Below are 24780 nucleotides of genomic sequence, written 5' to 3' on the forward strand. Positions count from 1 at the left end.
GAATGTTCAGAGCTGACAGACAATGTTTAGGCAGGAGCATTTATGTTCTGTCAGCCAGGCACTTGATCAGGGGTCCGGACTGCTGCTATGCTTTATCACTGCAAGAAACATAAGGCTTTAAAAAACAAAACCCAAACAAAACCAAACCTAAATCCTACTCCTCATGTACTTCCGCCAGTGTTGCTTCCAGAGAGCCAGGGCTGGACAACCCAGTGTGCCACGACTGTCCTAGAGAGAGTGTCCTGCAAGGAACAGCTCTTCCAGGGGCGGTGGCAATCCTGCCTGGGCAGCAGGGGATTTCAGCAAGTGTAGCGATTTCTCAGCTACAAGTGATCCAGCTCTTGCGATTCAGCCCTTTGTGAAATCACCCAAGGCAAACTCGGGGATACAGAGAAGGAGCCGCGTACAGCAGCTCCACACAGGTAGCCTTTTGTTGTCCAGCAGCCTCTGTGAAGGGAAGGCCAGGGACAAGAACGCCCTCCATCAGGGCTCGGGGACAGAGGGTCATATGGGGAAGGCAGCGGGTGGGGTAGAAACCAAGCAGCCAAACTGAGTACAGGCTGTTACCACACTGAAACAAGGCATGCTGGGGGTGGTCACTTTCTCACCATGACCCAGAGGAAGGTTGCTTATCTCTGGGGGAGATCGTCTTGGCCACAGGCTCCTCTTCTCCAAGGGAGTGCAGAGGGCTCTTCTGCCAAAGGCTCCCAGCCCTTCACACACCAAGACAAACCCTGAACAACCAGGTGTGTATTTGGCCATACAATCCAGGCACTGATTATGGGTCAACCCTGGCTGATGGTTTAATTTCTTTCCCTGCTGTGTGCAGTCCATAAATCCATCAGAAGGCAGGTGTTTTGTCTTCCCCTGTGTTGCCGCAACCTCCCCGTTTTTACAAGGGCATGTAGTGACAGGACACGTGGTAATGACTTTAAACGGAAAGAGGGTAGTTTAGATTAGTTATAATCTTAAACTATTTCACTATAGGAGTGGCGAGGCACTAGAACAGAGGTTGCCCAGAGAAGCTGTGGGTGCTCCATCCCTGGAAGTGCTCCAGATCAGGATGGATGGGGCTCTGAGCAACTTGATCTGGGGGAAGGTGTGTCTGCCCACAGCTGGGGGTTGGAACTCGATGACCTTTAAGGTCCCTTCCAATCCAAAACTCCATGATTATATAATTCCTTTATTTTCCAAAACTAAGGAATTCTCCCCATAACTAAACAGGATCTCCTTTTCCCTGGCCAGAACCCTTCTCTGCACCCATCTCAGTCTGAACTTGTCACGAGCAGTAACCAAATCAGTTTTCTGAACTCCAGATGGACACTCACCAGTTTTGCAATTGCAGCATTAATGCTCCCTTATCCCTGAAAGGCAGGAAGGCTAGGAACCACCAGTTCATTTAACAAAATACTTCTAAACAATATACAAATAAATTTTTTTATTTAATTATGCTTCATTAGGTATGGTAATTAAGTGAGAGTTCTCAGCTATTGTAATTAATTCAGCTTATGCTAAACGGCCAATTCAATCATTAGGCCAATCACTCAATTAAATGCCACATTATTTTTTTTAAGTATTTATCACTCCTTGGCTAACAAATGAATGAAGAAAGCCCAGTTCAACTGTCAGCAGAAACAGACTCATCTGCCATAGCAGGCGACACAGGAAAGCAACGAGAGTTCAGAGATACCACAAAATATCCTTACAAAGGAATGGATATTAAGGACTTCGTTTCCAAAAGAAATTTCCAAACGTATACAGCTACAAATTTCCCACATACATTTTCTACTTCCCCTTGTAAAAATCCTGGTTTGTGGCCAGTTTTCTCTATAAAATAAGCAATTTTGTCAAAATGTTATTTTCAGAAATTGCATAGTCATTAAATACCATCATAAGCATCTGTTTCAGCAATGTCAAACAAGCATCACAAACAGAAAAACTGAAAACTTGAGAACTCAAAATTTTACAGAAGCACCTTTCAAAGGGTTTTTGTGTTTAACATTTAAAGACTTTTCCCCAAATTTAGGGCAGGAATCAATTTGAGAAGTGAGATAGCAGCTTTGTTTTTCAAACACTTTTAACCTATAATAAGATCTTTCAATTCAGAGACCCTTTGTGAACCAGGCTGATACAGTGCCAGTTTCCTCAGTCCTGCTCATGTTTTGGAATGGGGCAGAGCTCAGGTGGCAGTTGTAGCTGTGCTAGATGTGATCAACAAATATTCCTTCAGGAAATGGGGATGTACCCTAATGCCCAGTCTCCTCCTTTTGAGATACTAATGATCTCTCCTAAAAAAATAAGCAAAAACCCCAAAACACAACAATAAAATACACAACAGGGAGAAAGAAGTATCTTAATAGAGAGGGCTATCACTCTAACTCTGTGCAACCACAGATGCTACAGCAGAACCTTCAGCCACAGTACAACTATGTACTACTATATACTCATCACCCTTGATCTTGTTCTCTAAAGATTTTCAAGAGTTGCACAGTCACCATTTGCATGTTGTTGAGGGTTTTTTTTGACTCATTGCATACTTGTGGCTAAGCCTAACATTCCTCCCACTGTAAAATTTCCCAAAGGCACAAAGAAGGGGAGGAACCTCCCACCACCTCATGGCCACCTTTGGATTTGCCCAGCTTCATAAGCTCCAGTGACCAAAAAATTCACAGATAATCATCTAAGGATTAACCACATTCAAAATGTCAAAAGCTGTAAGACACATTTAGTCTGTCAACATGAGAAACAACACTTAGCAGGTTCCTCTATCCCATTGCCTGTCCTAACTTTGGGCAGACCAAAGTCCTTGCACAACTGCTTGTGCAAGAATGACACATGACATTATATTCCATTGCTCCATTGCTGGGCCAAGCATATACACAAAAGACATATATAAAACATATTATGAGCACCTTGTGAGATTTTCTTGGGGTTTTTTTCTTGCTTTGTCCTTCCCATGAAGTAGCAGTAGTTATCCAAATGCACAAGCCAATACCCAAATAGCTTTAACTCTCAAGATAGCACCTGCAGTATAGTTACCATTCATTGGAAATTTGTTTTATGCAGCTTTTCAGGGAGAAATTTACTGTGTTATAATACCTAAGCAGTACCTATTATATTTATAAGAAAACAAATTAAGAGACTTCATAGGCTCAAAACCAAGTACAGGTAGGTCACAATTTTTTTATCATTATTTTCTAACAGCATTTCAGGCTGCTGCAATGTAATTGCATTTGAGGTCTCCTTTCAGCATGAAGTGACCAATATCCTCCCAATTTTGCAAAGGTCTTTACCAATAACTTCTTTATCAGGCAGTTTTCCTAACTGCATTTTGAATTATACTAATCCAAATGAGAAGTTCCATACCTACTTACACTATTTATAGCATTAGGCATGCCTACATCAAAAGGAAAAAACATGACCTAGGTACTAATGACTCCATTTTTGCTCTCAAAACAATCTGTAGGGACAGTACACAGGCTGATCCAATGCCTACTCCTGGCATGACGGCATATCATAGAGATTATCTGAATAAATCCTGAATAACAATAAAGGAATGGTTTTATCACACACATTTTTTTAGATACATAGACAGACAAGATGAAACAGTATCATTCTGAAAGACTTTAACTATTTTTCATGTGTCTGACCATTTAGACTGTAAACAATTATTAAGTACCACTTCATCTGGTCTCTTGTTGACCTCCCAAAATCAAGTAGACAGATGGACCAGGAAACCACAAAGTTAAATTACTTTCTTTTTGAAGACATTAATCTGATTTTTTTAATGAACATGCTGACTTTAGGGCAAGCACAAATTTGGAGGGAAAACTTGAGAGAATGTGAAACTTTCCCACCAAGTTCTTATTGCAACAACCTAAAAAAAGGTAGTATTGCCCCAACACTGAAATCATTAATACATACAGTCTGCCTACATTTTTCATTTCACATCCTAAACAATGTTACATTGTAGAAATAAACAGCTGCCACTTCTCACTCTTAAGATATCGTAAGATTTTTATTGTATCATATAATTTTTATGCAATGCACTTTCCGTTTTTAAACCACATATAGGCACTCTGAAATAAAAAACACTACACAAATTCAGATAATTTATTATCAGTGATAAGCATTAGGCATTAACATCATTAAACATTCTGGAAACAAGCTCATATGGAATACCAGTTTGCCTTTTTTTTAGACTTAACTAGACTTCATACCATGTTCATAAAAAGACATGAAAAGAAAGAACATCAGCTGAATGTCCTAAATCACATCACCCAAACAATTTACCTTAGCATATTGCAGAACACTGAAATAAAATTTCTCCAATGTAAAATGCAGAAAAATTGTAATGAATTCACTGAAAGTAGAACAGAAATCTAACCAAAGAAAGCTGTGTGGAATAGCTATATCCTATACAGGAAAAATAAGTTATATTTCAAAGTAATTGTTGTGCAAGAGAAATAGGAAAAAATAAATCGGTGTCCTAAAACTGTCAGTGAGTGAACTCATTTGGGAACTACAGCTGTTGTGCTTTAGAGATTTGGATTAAAATCCATCATTATCTTTCAGTTAATACTCTTTCATCGACCAATCAGCAGTCATATGGTGTTTACCAACCCTGGTCACTTAACCCACTTGAATGGCCTTTGTGCTATAATTTGTACTTCAATACAATCAGATTACTTCTAATCTAAATGATTTGTGTCCTTTATGGGACAGATAAACACTAATCCCAAGGTTCCTAAAACATAGCAAGCCTAAACAGTGCTACTATGGCATCCATTATTTGCCATTTTAATACAATATTTCATTCAAGTTGGGAAATACTTGATTTGATCATACTGACCTTGCCTTTTAGATACTCATTTCAAATTTCTTATACAAACAAAGAAGAAAGATTTTTTTAGCAGACACCACCACTCAGCAAAATCAGCAGCAAAACAATCAATATGCTAATACATAGATACCACTTTTTGATCAAACTATTTCACAGGAAAAAAAAAAATTAAGTAAGACTAAGCAAAGAGGAACATTTTAAAACTAATTTTTCAGTAAGGAGTTACACGTTCAGTAATGGCTCACAGTCCTCAGGTATCAATTTTAAAAGTCTGCCTCCTCAGAATGGTTTTCCAAGTATTCAGTAGTTAAAATGTCTTCAACCATTCCTGTTCTTCAGTTAATCTTGGGTGACACTTGGAAGCAGTTGCGCTCCAGTGTGAGTCTAGCATCTAATTACATTTAGCAGTAATATGCTTAGGCTCTGATCTCACAAATGCTTCTACACAGGTGGATCAGTGAGTGTGCGACAATGTCCCTAGAAAACGAGAGACCCCACACATGCATGATTGCAGCCAAGTACATCAAGTACATCTGTACCTCAAAAAAATGCCAGAGTTAAGAATAAAAACAGTTGAATAGTTCAGTAATAACCTCATGGTGACAGCAAGTATGCAAACACCTTTAAATAAAGTGTCACCATTTTATATTCACATATTTACCAACATATGTATTTCTTACCTACAAAAATGCCTACAAAACATACCACTTTGTAAAACAGAATTGGTCATATTCAAAGTTAAGGCAGGATGACTCGGGATTGGATAAAACATTCCCAAAGAAAAACAGATGCTGGATGATTTTAATAGCATCTGCAGCTATTAACTTACACGAATATGAACATGTTTACTTAAAATACCTCAACACAGGTGCTTGTATTTCGTATTAAGTAAAACTCTTTCTAGTTTAGCTCATTAACTAGGCCAAAGTTCACTTTCTTAGTGTGCCCTCATTCACAGACAGGGCTGCTCCCAGTAGGTGACCTCAGCCTACCTCGTGGTGATGAGTGAGCTCACACACACACACACAGAATCGGGAACCACCACCACCACCACCACCGCCAAAATTCTGGTTTACAACAGAGTCACACGCTGACACAAAATCCTTTAAAAAGCCTCCAGCCAGATTTGAGAGGAGTGAGAACATAGACCATAGGGCATGCGGGGCATTGCACTATGAAATTTTCCATTCTGGCAGCGAGTACTTCCAGGATTATTCAGTGAATGCCACGTGTACTCTCTACACTACTCTGAAAATGGCCCTTCCGATGTTCCTTGTACTTTGAGCAAGATCGCCATTATATATGACAAAACAGTCACCTTGAAAGGTCCAGCAGAAACCACAGCTTCTTTTGAGATTTCCCAGAAGTTACAATTTCATGAGTGCTGGGAAAGCTTCTACAATTCACTTCTGAAATTATAACTTAACACACTACCAAATACAGAGGACTGATCTACCTTTCCAAGAGCAGTAATCTTTGCTTTTCACTAATTTCTCAAACTCTACCACAACCTCATAAAGTTGCATTTCCTTGAATACTGTATTTGTGTTTAACTGTAAACGTAAAGTAAGCACAAACTGCAATTGTAAAACAGAAAAGCACATTTTCTCTTCTACCGACATTTAAAAGGATTATGTGAGAGTCCAAAAGCCAAATGCAACAATTGCACAGCCCACTTGCACAATTAGAGCCACTGCCAGTGCTTAGAGGAGACTGGGAAGAGGGGGAGTGTGGTTATTTTTTCCCCAAATATCTAAAAATTCCTGGACCAGCTGTCCCAAAGACTGCTGGTTCCAGAAGAGACTTTGAAGTCCAGAAACACTAAAAAAATTTTTATGAATTTGAGAATGTAGCCAGATATTTGAAGGAAGAACTTGTAAATTCTACAAATCCTTAATTAATCAATAAACACCTGGCAAGAGCAAAACATTACTCTTTGTAAACCCCACAATTTATTTTGGAAACTGTATCTCCCATCACGGGAGTAGGTGTTCACTTACAAACTCAGTAGTTCATACATAAACTGGAAAGTTACCACACAGTTCTTGCAGATTAGTAACAGTAAGTCCAAACTTCACAAGAGGGGAAAAAAAATAAGAAAAAAAGAAAGAGAGAAAGAGGGAGGGAAGGGAGATGTATCTGCAAAACTCTAGGGGTAAACCCCAACCCTCAGATGCATGCCAGGAAAGGCCCTAGCCTTTGTGGCTCCGTAGAGATAGGACCATAAGCTAAATAAGGAATGGTCACTTCCTGAAATATGTAGGAAATGGATATAGATCACGACACATTCAGAAATAAATGTGTGTTTGTGTCAGACACTGGTGCCAGAACATACCTGTAATGTTACTGTACTCTTGGCAGAAGGTGGTAATTCTTTAACATTTACCATACAGCTGCACAGTACAAAAAAAAGGCTTAATTCCACTTCATTTCAGAGGGTTCCCCACAGAAATTACTGAAAGCTGCTGTCCCAAATAGAAACCATATTGATTCTGGAGATCCAAACAAGGCTGAAGGCCGTTCATTTCTCTGATATCCCTGATTCTTTTCCCCTTTCCATTAAAGAAGACATGCTTAGACCACTTAAACTACTAAGAACCCAGAATTAACTAATTTGAATTTACAGTATTGGAATTGAGAAAATCAGAACCCCTGTATCAAAGATGCTCTAAGGACAAATACGTGAAACTAACAGAAGCATAATTAGAGAAACTTCAGGTGTAAGAGTAACACAGCAAAAATCACCTCTTTCTTCAGAAAAGTTACTTGTATGGTCAAAGTAGCCATTTGGAAGAAACCTCCCCAAATAGCCCATTATTGAAATTAAATCTCACTGAAACACTATTTCTCTAGTATCAAGAAAAAGTTAGATTCCAAATACATCAAACAGCTGCACTACACTAAGCTTGAGCAAGAAAGATTACATCTGCATTTCTCACCTTACCCTCTACTTTTATGCTTTATGGAAGAGCCACATTCCCTCCCTCCCTCCCTCCCTCACTCAAATGAATTTTATATGTGACAGGGAGGCAAACAACTGTAAGTCACAGCAACATGGACTTTTACATTCTTGCCATAATATACAAGGAGATGCTTACAGCTTCTTCTTCTGCAACATAACAATTCCCCTACCTCCAGGAAACCATTAAACAACTAGAGGTGTGAACCCATTGTGGCTTTCTGCTTCATTAAGTCATGTATCATTTTTACATAGGAGTCATGTAGCTATAAATCATATGAGACAGAATGAGAGCTAATTAAAGAGTCAGCTAACCATAAAATTTTGCATTGTTGCATATCAGAGAACTCTAAAATTGGCCATATTTTGTATAATATATTGTAAAATATTAAAAGACATTTCCAGCAGATAGGTATTTTATCTAAGAGCTGAGCAATGCTACCTATCAATATTTAATTTCCTAGCAGGGAAGCGCCATGAAACCCTGACTCACCTTTCTTTTTCCTTTTTAATAACAGATCATTCTGTCTTGTATTGCAGCACAGTCTTGTATAGTCTTTCAACTTACTTCACTCTTTTTCTTACTAGAATAAACTCTTATGCTTCTGAAGACAGAAATTCACAATCCAGGAAATCTCTACATACACTAAGGCAAAGTATTAATCAAATGTATCAAAATCTAGCCCTTAAACTTCAGTGCAAACACTTCAGGCTATTTAGAGAATTCCTTTACCAATTAAGGCAATACTCATTTGAGAAAAAAAAAAAAAAATCTACTTCCGGATACCAGATTTCTCAGTCAATGCAATTATGTTGTAAAAGTTCTTCTTTGAAGGGTTAAATCGGATGCAGACATGTTAACTGAAACATATCTAAAAACCCAAAAGGGCTTTTAAATATGCATGTTACTGTGACATCTAGAGCATCTAGGTAAGAAACTTGTTACACCAAAGCCATATAAAAACAGAGCACAGGGATGATCCTCTAATTCCAAGAGCTTTTTTTCTAAAAGACTTAATTGAACAGATATATGCAGATATATGTTCAATTCTTATTCCTTCTTCACCCTCTTTTTAGAGATCTAATAATTGTAGCTACTAAAGCAATTCATCAAATGCAAGAGAACGAATCTCAAAGTAATCATTACCAATATACATTTCTTTAAAAAATATACATATTCATCAGTCCCAATGTGTAACTGCAAGGAATAGTCAAGTGATTAGTCTTATACCCCATTTTCCCAACTGTGGTTTCCCATTAAATACCTTAAAAAAAAAGGAAGAATAAATGTTTTTGCATTCTAAATTATACCCAAGTTTGATGAGTGAGCTTTATTTTTAAAGAGCATTCTTCTTTTTTTCTATTGAATAAAAAAGAAAAACAGGTATGTGAATTTTTTAAAACTACACTTTTATTTCAGACTTCACTGACTGGAAAAGGGGCCCAAAAGAGTTTTTATTTAAAATGGGGCACCATCCATAAGGGGATTCATATTTTACTGGGGTGTTCCAAGAAACCCAGAGAGTTGCTGGCCAAATAAGTTTTTAATCTTCACTACTAATTCTGAGAAGCATTTGGCAGCAGTCTGGTAAGTGAATTAAGTTTTGCCTATGGCTTTATGGAAAAAAAAGCAATGCTGAGTTTTATAAACTAGTCTGTTTGGAAATGCAAGCTGAAGTGATCCTTTTAAACAACATAAACCACTTCTTGGCCCACAGCCAGCTACTTCAACCTTATAAGAAATTTGAAAAGAAATCAGTTTTTTGCAAAAAGTTATTGATGTCAAAGGAATTTGAGGGTTCTCATAAGATGGAAGAAACAATACAACAGTAGCAACAATAAATGACAGGAACAGATTCAAGAACATATATATATATATATATATATATATATATATATATAAAAACATAATCAGAAACATTCAAAACTTTGATTCAGTATCACACAAAATGTGATCTCCAGCTCTGTAAAAACATGAGCCACACCATCATGTTGATATTACAAAGGCATTTATATGGTAGAAGCATACAAAAGCAAACCTGCCAAGCTCCCATGCTCAGCATGAAACATGATGTTGGCTCCTAACTGCCTGTGACAATTCCCATAGTTATCACAACCACATGGCAAAACAGCCCCTCTGATCAACTGCATGAGGCAGGAAGCAGCCGTGGTGCTGCACGTAGAGATTACAGACCCCACACGCTCCTGTCAGCCCCAGGCTCCCTGCAGCCCATCTGCATTTTGTCATCTGGGGTTTAACGCCAGCGTGTGCTTCCTTTGTTTTTTAAAACATTCACCAAATCAGGTTAGTATAAATCTCTCCCTCTGAACAAGAAGGAAGTTCTCCTATCCTTGCTCAAGATCTAGATGTCCAACCTAAAATGAAGACAAAAAAGTCAGATACTTTCTTAAGAAACTGTGATACAGAAACTTGATCAATATTCTAATTTACAGTTAAGAAAAAAAAGGTGAAAAGCTTCAAAGAACTACAAATAACACATAAGAGTGGTCCATGGGGTTCCTTGAATGGCACAGGTTTTCTGTATCTTTTACACCGCAACAACAAGTCATCACCAAGTTATATGTAGAAATATTGGCTAATGCAAATTCACTGAAAGCAGTAAAAACAAGAAATACACCACACCTGTCTTGTCAACCTCTCACTGCCCCATCCTATTTGAGTTACATAATAAATTGCAATTATGATGGGGACAATTTACTGAGTTAACATAGTTGACAATATAACCAAATTATGAAGTTGACAACATAATCAGATTTTAACATTACTTCTGTCAAAATTTGTTATTGCTGATCACCAATGCAAATTTCTCTGATGCTGAAGTTTGTAAAGCTCCATTGTCTGGTTTCTTAAGCTATTTTTGTAACATTCGTGAGATTGTGAGACTAACCCACATGCCAAGGAAAGACAGCAGAGTTTGCTTGAAATGAATTCTCAAACCTGTTTGAAAGAGAAAGAAAATGTCAGTGTAGGCAGCTCTTGTCTAGCCTTTCGGGAGTATCACTTGCTCCAGAGCATCTGTCACCTGCCTGCAGTAGAGAAGGGGTCCCTGAGTATAGTGGACTTAGTCTTATCTAGATCAGTAAAAGTCCTGGAGACAGAGAATCATTAAGGTTGGGAAAGACTTTCAAGGTCATTGAGTCCAACCTTTGACCAAACATCCCCATGTCCATTAAACCATAGCACTAAATGCCGTGTCCAGTTGTTTCTTGAACACTTCCAAGGATGGTGACCCCACCTCCCTGGGCAGCCCATTCCAGTGCTTAACTACCCTTTCACTGAAGAAATTCTCCCTGATGTCCAACCTGAACCTCTCCAGGTGCAGCTTGACACCATTTCCTCTCCTCCTGTCACCTGGGAGAAGAGACTGACCCCCACCTGGCTACAATCTCCTGACAAGGAGTTGTAGACAGTGATGATGTCTCCCTCGAGCCTCCTCTTCTCCAGGCTAAACAACCCCAGCTCCCTCAGCCACTCCCCATGGGATTTATTCTCTAAAGCTTCAGCAGTCTCAGACATTTTTAAAAGAAGAATGACTTCCATCTTTAAAATTTATTTTAGACATGTACAGAGAACATATATTAATTTTCAGCAGTTTAATTTTATATAGAATAAGGATATAGCACTAAACATCCCTACCCGTATGTTAGAGTACTTAATATTTTCACATTACTTATGGGATTAGGAGCGTTGTAAGTCCATTTTAGCTATCAAACCTGACAGTAAGGTTCTCCTGCTTCTGATGTCACCTGTCTAAAAGAATGTGAAGTTCTCCAGAGTGGCATCTGACAATACCTAAGCAAGTACCAGCGAAACACAAAGCACATCACGCCTCTAATGCTACTCCACATAGTAGCACAAAATTTATTTCTTCAATCATTCCAGAAGCTCCAGAATCCAAGCTCTAGTTTTAACAATTTGAAAAGCACTCACTGATGAAAAATTCAAGAATTACCATGATTCCTTACGGCAGAACAGGTTTCTTTTTAAAGAAACCCAACTAATAGGCTCTTTAAATTACAAGATCATATTTTCCCTCTCCTCACAGACTGAAGATAAGTCAAGCCAATCAAAGTCATGAGAACAGCTATCTTATGAAAAAAACCCAATGTCATTTGCTGTAGAAATTGTAAGAAAAGCAGGAGACTGCAAGAGAGAAAGATTCTCTCACTGTTAATGCACTTACATGCTGCAGTGCAGAATCTATCCACAGCCTGGGCTCCACCACCAAGCTGCTAGAAATGTTTGGCAAGTTGCTTAAATCACTCACTACTAGCACATGACTTTTGTGGGAGCCTGAGTGGATAACTGCAGGCTCCAGTTTATGGAGGTGCGGAATGCTCCTGCTGCCATTCAAGACAACAGTTCTGCTGTGAGCACACATTACATCGTTCCAAGTGCTGACGTACCAGACCCCAAGACTCAGCCCAGGCATTTAACACTGCTGAAGATCCCCGTGTGCTGAAGTTTCCCCCTATGTCAGGAGAATGCTCTTTTATTTCTATCATGGAAGTGTTGCAAAGATTTTTTAAAACTTCTTTTACTATTGTTGAAGCACTTATTACCCATGCCGTGCACAAAGTGTGGTGAGAGAAAAACAAGTTACTCTTGTATGCCCACCAACAGACCCAGCTAAGGTTGTATAGCATTTCCTAATTTACAAATTCTTAACTTTACAAGTCTTAAGCTCTCATAATGCTATTTGAGGTTTATAATATTGGTATTCTTATTCTCTGATTAACAAGGGACCAAGATAAGCATCAAACATGGTACTGACTATGCACAGACCCCACAATCTACCAAGCATCTGTCTGGTATAAACTGCACCTGCATTGCACACAACAGACTGCAGAAACAGGCAAAGGCTAAATCTTTTTCCAAAGTTTTTATGCAGATTTATAAGGGGTTTTCTTAATTGTAATGTATTAAATAATCTCATTTTAACAGAAAGATAAAGTGCACCTAGGCACGCACATGCATTTGCAATTTCAAGTCAAAGATTCACCATCCAGTATTAGCAGCTGGCCAGAGGAAGAAAGATTATGCAATTACTTTTTTTGGTCATATGCAGTCATGCAAAGAAAGAGACTAGGTACTCCTCTGCTAGCTTTTATTAGCATTTTCATTATAAAATCCCATTAGAAGGTTCCTGCATCTTCTTTGAAAGTCTTGCTGCACAGGGCAGAGTAAGAACTTTGAGGGCGTTTACTTACTATCTTACCCAAATTCATCTTCTCTGGAATACACCTTGATAATGAGTCTTTATGCTCAATTTTTTTCCCTGGCTTAGGAAAACAAGTTTCTTTTTAATCAAAATTATGACAGATACAATTGAACACTGTAAAGTGTAAACTAGATGACATGAAAATCACATTAAACTTTTTTCCAGTGTTTCATTTTGAAGCAGACCATACTAATGTTGCCTGCTACATCACTGATTCTTAACCTAATGAATCTTTGAATTTGTATCAAATTATATTAGGACTAAGGAGACCTGATACTCTACTATATCTAAATGGGATGTACTGAGACGCATCAAATTAAAATACAACAGCATGTGTTGTTAAACAAAGTCTGCTCCCATATGTTTAATTTGCTGGTACCTGCACAAGTATATATAGAAAGAACAACAGGGCCTACAGTCACAACCACTTATGCTATAAACTCATTAGATCTTACAAGTTCAGTAATGCTCAGAAGTGTTAAAGGTTCAGTGGAGCACATCGTCTGCTAGGAATCAGCACTACACCAGTCACCAATAACTAACTCAGGAACTATTCAGTATGAGACCACACCAGTTGTAGAAGGGCGGCAGGTTGACTGCCATGATGTAACAAAAGCCTCATAAATCATAAATATACCCCAACACAGAAAAATAAATAACAAAATGAAGAAAAATTTCTTTTTAAAGTCACAATATAATTCAAGCTTCACCTCAAGTCAATTTTACTTTGCTCTCCTGACCTGAACACTCTCATTTCAGTCACTGTTCTTCAGTGCCTGTAGTAAGCAGTTACACAGTCTGCCTTTACACACAAGACTTACCTTAGTCTTCAGGATCACTTTCCTTGCCACACAGGTGCAAGTAATGGATACTATAACAGAGCAGACTGGCTTTGAGCCTTGTGGTTTGCTTGCAAGAAGAGTCTGTGAGACAGCTCTCAATGTAAATCAGTGTGCTCAAGAAGACAAGATCACCTTACCACACATGCAGAATGACTGACTTCTCCACAGGTGTGCCCCAAGTTTGCCATATTTTCAGCACTGGCACCTCTGCACCAAACAGTTTGCCAGAAGAAAGCAGAGAGTAATGAAAAACTGCCCAGTATATTTCAGAATCGCAGCATTTTACCAGTACCACAACCCATCATCCTGTCACACAGCAAAATCACCAGGTCTAGAAAACTGTGAACCAAGATGCATAACTATGCAGAGCCTGCACATTCTGCCACAGAAGAAAGAGAAGAAAGTGCATTTCACCTATTTGGAAACTGAAACCTATTTAATGGCATTTCTGTGTTCCACGCAAACTCACATTTTAAAACTTGTGAAACATTTTGATGGCTATGTAATTGCAAAGAATTTATATATCTAAAGTGAGGTAAAAAGGAATTCAGCTGTCTAAAGTTGCTGCTTGTACTCATGTTTAGCTACTGCCCCCTCTTAAATTCCTTATTACAAATGTTTAATAACAACAAAAAAAAGTTGTTCTCAATAAACAAAGTTTTATTGAATAATTTCACTGAGGAATGAAGCATTAACTGTGCTTTCCTAACAGGTTAACTTACTCATATTCAAACAATCATCAATAATGTAAACAGCACAGTTATAACATGCCTCACTGTGTATTGGCATCACCTGTCATTACAAGATCTGTCTGGTAGTTCAGCAGCAGCAAATTGTTAAGGTACCAATATTGATAAGCAAAGGACTGGGGCTGCACTGATACAGTTAGATTGGTTTACAAGGCTTCTATTTTTACAAGCCTTGGAAGCTCATGTTGTCTAATGAATTTTTAACATGTCAATTAATATGTTTACAGAAAGTAATGTCGGCTTTAGCTAATATATAAGGAGAATCACAGTTGCATGCAAAATGCACAATGTGTTAAGAATCTAAGCTTCACATTTGAGAAATTCAAAAGAATTATTGCAGATGATCTGAGGAGAGCAATCACTTCGAAAGGAAACAATACAAATTTGTAAGTTAATGGGCATGATTAATCATTCTTGGAAATATTAGCTCAACTTCATGAAATGTGATGTATTGCAGGGCATCAGAAAAAACAGGTTTATTTGTGGCAAACAGACTAAGACCCTCATTTTCTAGCACCAAAAGATACATTATACCAGAACAAATTAGCAAGTATTTTGTTATTTTTACCAACGTACTACTGATAACATAAATTAAGCAATGCTTACTTAATAATACTCAGTGCTCTCACTGAATGGAACTCTGTTAGAATACCAGCTACTCTTTGGCAGCACTTTCTCCAACAATATAGAATGACATCAAATGACTGCACAGTGCAGAAACAATTTTTGCCATAATTACCCTGCTTGCTTTGTGCATCACATAAAGTCAGAAAACATCTTAATTTTGTGAAAAAACATTTCAAAAATCCTTAGCACACAAGTTTTCAAAATGTTTTAGATGTTTTGTTTTTAAATCACTGGCTTTTGTTAAACAATGAAAACCATAAACTTCCTATTGTAAGATTATGCATGCTCTGTGAAACTGCAGCAAAAAGACAAATTTTACATTTGAAAAGAACCTCTACCTTTTACACTTGTGGGGAAAATAACAATAGAAAACAGCCCTTCAATCAACATTTGAGCTGCATCTGTAGTTAGGCAAGCAGAGTATGTGGTGAAAATCTAGTAATCTATGCAGCCAGAGGGATGTTACAGTCACACAGGAGAGTGAAGTTCCTGTAATTCTTTCAACTCTCTGTACATTCATCAGCCTGAGGATAAAATATGCAAGTGCATTCTATGGATCTGGGGAAATTCCCCCTTTATTAACTGGGGTATTATGGCATTTAACATCTGCCTCTACCTTCACTGCATCAGAGGTAATTCAGGATCACAAAAGATACAACATTCACAGTTGTATCCTGATGGGTGACATATATTAAATACTACAATTTTCTGAATGCAATACAGAAGTTACAGAACCAAAATATTTATCTGCTGCAAGTTGTCATTCAAAGAATTCCAAAGGGCTTAAGGCATATTACAAAGTGAGAGCAGAATTTCAGAAAGCAAGCTATTCAGACTGCAAAGTCATCTTTTCTTCCCATTAACTACAGATGACCCGAGCTTTGCAGCATATTTCAGTACACTAGACAGAACCTTGCACTCCAGTTCCATCACAACTGTACCATATGCTCATTTCGAAAACAATATGAATGCCCCATTTCATAAATTCTCAAACTCAGAGAGCAAATATTCTCAAACCACAATCCCTTGTGACAACCTGAAGGGAAAAAACTGCAACAACTGTAAAGCATCTGTTATGTTTTATGCAGTAATCCTCATTGCTGTTCAAAATCTTAGGACTTCCAGAGCTAATTAACTAACAAGCCTACACTGCCCAAAAGATTATCTTCCACAAGGTCTTTTGCTGCTTTTACACCAACTTATCTCTGAGCAACTGTACTCGAGAGGAAGATATCCTCTCTATTAAAACTTAGCTGAGGAAATCCGAAAGATGAAAAAACAAAAAAGATGCAGACAGTGAAGAAGAGTCAGTTAAGAGAAATTGGTGCTGGTGTGAATACATTGATCCCTTGTGAGAGAGGGTGCAGAGCAGAGGGAGCACAGGAGCAATGGAAAGCTCCCATTAATGCAGGAAGAGGCAAGTCAGCACAGCATCTTGACACCTGATAGTTTTTGTTAATATTTTTATGTTTAACCAAGCATCCCTTATGTAATTCACTGGGAAAAAAAAGTATAACACCTTGATAACGTAGTGAAAATGTCCTGTAAGAGGACTGTTTCCTTTCTAATGTCTTACTACCTTGTGGATTGTTCAGCCAAACAATTAAAAAAAAAGGAGTTATTAATGTGACCAGTTTCATAACTCCTGGTTTATTTTCTGCCTTCAGAGTTCATACAAGCATATCAATTCCCATCCACTGGAAAAGGTCTGAGGCACAGAAAACCCATCTGGCAAGACCAAACACCAGAAAAAAGTTTGTAACTATAGAATAATACTCTAGAAACAGAAGAAAAACCTTGTCCCTCCCCCTAAGCAGTCTACTGACCTGGTAAACTGAAAGGAATAGCAATATTACTTCTTCGGAAAAGAAGCAGCAGCATAACCCATTCACACCAGCATAGTATCAGCTCTGGACTACACAAAGAGACACCTTTTCCTTGTTTTAAGAATTGCAGTAACAGGGCAAGGGATGGCTGCATCCACTGGAGAGCACAATGCTGCCACGAGAGGCAGAAGCTTCGAAGAGCACGTTCTCCCTGAATCCACCAGCCTAGGCATCTCACCAGTATCCTGCCATTGCCTCTCGTTCTGGACCGGCAGCAGCACTGCTCCATCCACCCCTACTGCAATCATACAGGCGCATCCCCAGCGACTTCAGGGGTCTGCACTACTGTTTCATATTACATTTCATTCAGATGAGAAAGTATACAGGTTCTTGACAGCCAGAGGATTTGTTTTGCATATCATTTTTATACTTTGTCCAAGGCATCACTACAGCAGCAGCAGACAGTATGGGAAATAAAATTATCATCTCCCTCCTCCCACAGCTGCAGTTAAATGTGTGTTCTGAAGATTTATTGAAACTTCTAAAGGCTCACAGTGCCATACTTCCCTAACTTTTCCATTTATAGATTTTCCACTCAAGCTTAACAATACAGACCTAATCCCACGCTCACAATCTTTGAAACCCATGAAGAGAGTTCCCAAGTTTGACCAGGGGTCAAAACAAGAGAAAACAAACCTAAGCCCTCACATATGCACAAAAAATCTGACAATTCCTCTGAAACAAGGGCATTTCTTGCCTGTAGCTGCAGAAAATACAATCCTGCACCTAAATCTCCTCTACATATTTTGAAACAGTGTCACCAGGACATAAACTTTAACATTTAAGCATGCCACCACCGTCCACGGGCTCGTGCTGCCAAGCACTTACACTTACCATGCGTAACTAGCTCATCAAGGATGACTCCTTCATGTGGGTTAATTCCACCTTTGCTGAAGAAATTCAACTTTCCCGAAGTCGTCGGGTTTTAAAAAACGAGAAAGCCGAGCTGTGCTCATGCAACTACTTTTTTTTAAAAAAAGTCACTCGGTGTGCCAGGAAAGCAGCGCTCGGTGCAGCCTCGGAGCCCGGGAGCGGGAGCCCCGCACCTTTCCCACGTAACAAAAATCGTTACGCAAATCCCAGGCGCTGCCGAAGCCCCTGACCTATTTAGAGACGCGCTTTATCCTTTCTGCAAACAAACGATGCTGCGGAGACGCCGATAAGCCCCCGCCATGCCCACCCCGCCCGGGCAGGAGGACACCCCGGGGACCCGCTACCTGCGGCTCCGGCCGGCAAAGTTTGCCCGGCGGCGGCCGCGGAGGGGGCGGACTGCGCAGGGCTCCGGCTGTGGCCGCGCCCCGTGGCCGGGCATCCCCTGCTCGCCCCGCGCCGTGACACTGAGCAAGGTCCCCGCCAGCACCTCCGCGCCCCTGGCGCCGCCCGCCCCTCACCTCAGCTGCCGCCCGGAGGGAAGGAAGGAGGCAGCGCGGCACCGGCAGGCGGGCGTGAGCCGCAGCCCTGCTCCTGTCGGACCGAGGCGAGCGCGGAGCAACTCCGCCAGAGCCCTGCGGCTCTCCCGCTGCGCCCGTCCTTCTGTCCGTCTCTGTCTGTCTCTCTGTCCGTCCGTGGCCGGCCCCCGCCCCGCCCGCGGGCTCAGGTGGGGCGCGGGCCGGGGTCGCCAGGCGGGTGGAGCCTGCGCGCTCGCGCCGGGGGCGGGGCGGCCCGCGGCACCTGTGGCGGCGGCCGGGCCCTGAGGGGAGAGCGGCGGCGCCGGAGCCTCGCGGCTGAGGCGAGCGGGGCTGCGGGGGCCCTCCGCCAGCCCAGTGCGTCTGCTTGCCCCGGGCGAGCCCTGCGCCGGCCGGGCGCGGTTACCTCAGTGTTCCCCGGAGCCTCTGGGACTTCGCGTGCCACAGGCAGCAGAGCCTCGTCCCATTGATTGAGAAACAATCCCCAAACACCCAGCTGGAACACCGCCGCATCTCCTGCTTTCCTTACTCCTTCAGGAAGGAGTAAAGGTTGTCAGGGTTTGCTTTGTTCCCTAAATTCACACAAACCTCGAGCGAGCCTCCCAGCCCCCTGGCTTTGCCAGCCCACCTGTGAGGGCTTCAAAACAATAGCCACTATTCTGCAGTTCTGTTTTGTAGAACGTAAAACCGTATCCTAAAGATAAACATTACACTAGAAAACGACGGGTTTTGTAAGTACTTAAGAGAAAATAATAATGGTAGAAACACCAAAATCTATGCAAATTTAAGTATAAGTATTTTTACAGCATTTTTATAATTTGAGTTAGTTTTTATACTTAAAACACTGCTCCTGGAGAATGTGATGCAAACATGGGGAATCCTTCAGCATTTATTTTGCTATTCTTCTCCAGGAAGGAAAACAAGAACATTTAACTTTAGAGAAAAACTTCCTGCTGAACTTTCAATTTCAGATTTTGGAGAAGACAGTGATACTTAATACTGTGAAGAATTGCATCATACCTTGTTTACAGTTTTATGTTCAGTAAGTTCTTTTAGCATTCAGGACAGGAAATTATGAAAGTTTGAATTAATCATCCCATAAAAACATGAATATAACCCTTCTTCTGGTGTTTTACCTACCACAAACTTCTTGCTCCGAAGAAATCTGAACTCTAAAGCATACCTAAGTGTTGTTGAAAGACTTGCTGGTCTCCTACAGAGAGAAAGAGAAGCTGAAAACAGGACACATACTTTTTTTTCCCCCAGAAGTCCTGAGCTTGTCTGAATCTGTAGCAGCAGAATAGATGGCATGGCAGGACAAATCCACTACTGAGACTGGGAGTGTTGGACCAGTGGTAGAGGAATTTTGAGTGTATACAACTGCTTCAGCAACAAACAACACCACCACCAAAAATACACAGACAGGGTTTGGGATCAGTCAGACAATAAATTGATCAAACTAATTATCTTGAAAAGGCACATACGTGTATGACTGCACATTAGCAATAGAAAACATTTTCATATTTGATTATCTTTTGTCTATCTTTTAGCCCTTTTCAAGACAGACTTGCAGTAACCTAGCACAACAGTCTCCAAAACATATTCGGAAATCTCAAAATATCTCTGACTAGACAAAAACTCACCAATTTTGTCTTCATATCCAACTTTCAAGTCCTATTGTAAAGAACTAAGAATATTATATCCAGGCAGTATTATTTTACTTACATAAGCAACTGTTGTAGTTGCCACAGAGATGTTATTCAATCTCAAATAGAAAGGTGGTCTGCAAACGACCATGCACCATATTTGCTGTTAATATGAAAATGTGTAAGAACCCTGTGAATGCTATAGCATTCTTCAGAACAAGAACATTTCAGTGGCTCATGATAACAAAAAAAACCAAAACAACCAAACAAAAAAGATATTTCAGTGAGTTCTAACCATCAGCTTCCTACAGAGAGATGTAATGGCAGGTGATAATTGTATATGGTTTCGAACACTTGATGCAAAAGTATGTCTTGGGTCTGTCTTTGAAAGGGCTGTTCTCATCAGAAACAGCAACATTTAACCCACAGTTGTACACATCTTTTTGATGCATTTCACAGTTGTCTTCCACTGTGTAACTCACCATTCTTGACTCCAGCTCCCTATCCAATCCTGTGGTCTAGAATATTGTGTAAGTGTGAAAGGTTGGAAATTTAAAATGCCCTGTGATCTGTATTATCAAAGTGTCACATTTCATCTCTATTAAATGCTGAAAACACACTAGAAGTTATGAAATTACAGAATAGTTGTAGAATATCAAAACAACTTCAAAAGTGGTCTGAGCAACAGGAAGACCATTTAGCCAGGGAGACCTTAGAAGGAGATAAGAGGTCTGTAAATTCAGAGGAACCTCATGGAAAGGAGAGGTTTTTGATGCATTTCTGCTGGAAAGCTGCATAAATCAACATATAAAACCAGACAGAGGTGGGATCTTATCCTAAGTAAGAATATTCAGGGTATGAAGAAAACATGCTGAGTATGAATTAGAATTGCATTTTATCACTTCGGTTTTTTCAGAACTTTAAGTTTGGCTCTACCAAAACAAACTTAGATGGCTTTTCTAAAACATCTGTCACTGAACATAGGTTTAATGCGACACAAGTTTGTCACTGAAAAGAGTTAGATCCTTGCAGAATGGTGCATGCAAACAAACCTCTGAGGAATACCTACAACCCAACATCAATTCAGGATGTCCCAAGAGCTGGGAAATATTTTCTACAAAAGGGAACAGTAGTATTACATCTGGGTGACATTTGATATCACTTCATGAGGAGAGGTCACCACTGGGAAGCCTCAAGCAACCCTCACATTTGTGACTCACGCTGTAAGAGACATAGTGCCAGAAATGTAAGTAAATTTTTCTCTGTCCCCAGCAAACAAGGAAACTGCTGTGTTCTCCACACTAAGCTATTTTTTATATATATGAAAAGCCTCCCATTTATTTCGAGGAAGTCTTCCTCTATTTGACTGTTATACCATTTTTGGGAATTAAGGTTCAATATTGTTTTACTGTAATCCATTTCAAAAATAAGCTGTCTCTAAGCACCACAGGGCATCTGAGGTATGACTACAGACTTCTTGTTTGTTTGTGGCCTATGCAAAATATGAAAACAGTATCCTAATGCTCCAAATGTTGATTTGCCTTTCTGGTGATCCCATATGGCAAATAATGCGAGGAATAACAACAAGAATAAATACTCTCAAGGCACATTACACAAGTATCTGTCTGTGGAAATAAACCAAGTGTTTCCAGGACTACTTCTTAAATGGCTTCTCCAGTAGCAACCTATTAACTGTTAGCTTTGCTGAGAAGTGTTTCAGTAAAAGACACTTCAGAAATTGGGAGACCACATGTAGACACAGAAACTACAGGTACAGTAATTTCAATTATTTCCCCTCCATTAAGAACCAATTTTTTTATAATGGGAGATGTTTCTAAGTGATTACCTCGACACATCTTCTTTCCCAGAGTAGCTGCCCCAGTCTCTAAAGTCATACTGGCTTTAAGTGAATATGGGCAACCTCTGTGTTTGCTTTGCACCCTACCCGTTCCAAGACAGTAATAGCCTTGTCACCATGTTCCTGAGAAGAAGAAACTTGAGAGGTGTTTGGTTTTGTGTTGTTTTTTTTTTTTTTTCCTGAAGATATCCACTTATTTCCGTGGTCTTCAAAATTAAGGCCTGACAAACAGAATTTTAATAAAACACAGCTAAAAATCTAACCACTAACTTTTATGCATGGAAAAAGTATGGTGAAGAAAGTCCCTCTGATGACTGAATGAAGATCTTCTGTGCCTGAATCCATGTTCCAGACCCTTACCAAGAGATTTTGGTATTTTCTCACAACTTTTCTTCAAAAGGCTTTGTTAGAGTTTTTCCCACTGGCATGCAATTCCTTGTTTATCACCTGTTCATTGAGGGATTTTGGTTTGTTTTTTACCATAAAGGAATTCTTTAGAGTTGTTTCTGGATCAAGTATTTTTTTAAGACTTTAGAAACTTCATTGATTCCCTTACTCAATTTAAAATTCACATCTGTATGCATGTCTCGAGTTTTGGTTCCTCTAAGGAAATCTGACATTTTATAACCAGATATCTTATATGCTTGTACATTTTCCAGCTTCCCTGTTATTGCCTCTGGGGAAACAATCCCAGATTTAGCAGATCTCCATCTGCCTCCCCTGTATAAACAGACAAAGCAACTACTTAGCCAACCTGCTAGTCGCTAACCAATCTATCTTTATTTTTTAAAAAGGACAGTGATTTGGGGTTTTCGTTCTTTTTTTTACCTTGCATCTATATTTGATGGAGTTACTTGAGACGCTTTTTGAAATTTGCTATTAACTTTCACCGCTCTTTACTTTTGTCCATAGATTTCCAGTTTTCTGGGGTTTTTAAAGTGTGTTTAAGTGTCCCACTTGACTTCTAATGGCTCAGTTATCCCTGGTTTTTAAACTTGTGTCTGCTAGCTATATTTAGAATGCTCAGTATCAGATGGGAAGGGTGCCTACAAATTATCTGCATTATTCCAAATTATTTGATAAGTTAGTTCATAAAGTATGCTCATATAAATATCTGCCAACCATTCAGTCTTACGTAACTATGCTATTTGTACTGTGTGACAGATCAGTTAATTCCCATGATAGCATTTCCATTTCCTGATTGCATGTTGAGAAAAATTACATGGATTTAGATTGTAAGCTGTTTGGCACAAGGAATTCTCTTTATTATCTACGTCATGCTCAGAGAACCATGTCTCTAAGTAGTGATTAAAGTTGTATGTGCACCTTCATCATAAAAAACAAATAGATTAACCCAAAACACATATGAATCCTTCCTCACAAATTTGTTGTCATTTATATACTCACAGTTGTTTTCAAAGATATTTGTGAACATATGTTTGTTTCATACTAAGAAAAAACAATATTTAAAGTTGCAGTCAGCAATAAATATTTTGGATTTATGAAATTACTTTTGTCTGTACTCCATTACTTCCCCAGCTATGTTAAATGTTTTTATTTTTTGCAGGATGTTCTTGCTTTGAGAAACTGAAGCAGGAAAAAAAGTGATCTAAAGAAAAACATATGACATCTTTCCAAGCACTAGAAAAGCTGCTAAACCCTTCCTTTCAGTCACAATCTGTTCCAAGAATGAGAGCTCACTGGTACATCAATGTTATCCTGCCCCCTGAGAATATCAGTTTCACAGATAACATGGAGGACTATTTCTCTGTATAACTGGTTTACTGTGAATTCTGGAAACACTAGAGATTTTTTAATTTAGAGGATAAATAATTCAAACAACAGACAGGGGAAATCTTTGCGAAAGAGGGTAAGATTTTAAAAATTCTAATTCAGTTCAAGGAACAAGATAATTCCTAAACAGGAAAGAACAACTGTGTAAAGAAAGTACATCAGTAACATAGGACTTAAGAAGTTGAAAACTGGCAGGGAGAACATCTGAAAACCTCCTGGTAAAGTACCCAGGTAGGCTAGCCAGATGGCATGCTATTTGTTTTCACTACTTCATTTAACATAGAAACAAACTGTTCTTCAGCTCAAAACCAAAACCAATTAGAATATTTCCTTCATTCAGTGTTCCTAAACCTGACTCCATTAAAATCACCAGGGGTTTCCAGATAAGAACTATGCAGTATCTCTTTAAAGTACAGGTGAAAGATCAGAGTCACCTCCTGAGTTCCCAACTGTTTTTAAATATAATACTACCTGCACAGCATAGGAGATGAGGAACTGTGAGAAGGGTAGTATAAGGCATTTGAACTAATGCATTTGTGATTTTGGTGTCACTGAATAAAAAGCAAGAATGTTTATATATTGAACATTTTTGTATTTATATAAAAATGGTGCAACACACTACAATTCCAAGAAAATCTGATTTGAAAAGATCATTTTTTGGCTAAGGGCAGACTCTTCTCCCAGAGATTTGCCACTTCGAGGACAGACAAGAAGCCAAGCATATGCAGCATAATTTTGGCACTTTTCCCCTGATGGAAAACTATGAAATACAAAATCCAATATAACTGCTAGTGCTTTAGATCACATGGGAAACTAGTCATCTTCTATCTTGGGCTATGGATTGAAAAAGGTACCAAGGATAACCAGAATCTCTTATTCTTTGCATAGCCAAACCTTACCTTGTAAAAGTTAGTGTGGAGTAAAATA

General features: G+C 39.3%; 1 protein-coding gene across 3 annotated transcripts in view; it reads right to left on the minus strand.

Annotated features, from left to right (window-relative positions):
- ZNF385B (zinc finger protein 385B) overlaps window positions 1–18755 on the minus strand; it is a 165598-nt gene extending 146843 nt beyond the window's left edge. The window contains exon 1 of one of the 3 annotated variants that reach the window (XM_039555351.1): window positions 18541–18755. Coding sequence is in view for 1 of the 3 variants with exons in the window: in XM_019290629.3 (XP_019146174.3) it covers window positions 17090–17144 (55 nt within the window). In the remaining 2 variants the exon portion in view is untranslated. Of the gene's footprint in view, window positions 1–17089; window positions 17177–17983; window positions 18399–18540 lie in introns of those variants that run through there. The other 2 variants (XM_010406706.3, XM_019290629.3) reach the window with 2 other exon arrangements.
- Window positions 18756–24780: the final 6025 nt, after the last annotated feature.

This window comes from Corvus cornix, chromosome 7 (genome assembly GCF_000738735.6).
Source record: "Corvus cornix cornix isolate S_Up_H32 chromosome 7, ASM73873v5, whole genome shotgun sequence".
Classification (NCBI taxonomy): domain Eukaryota; kingdom Metazoa; phylum Chordata; class Aves; order Passeriformes; family Corvidae; genus Corvus; species Corvus cornix.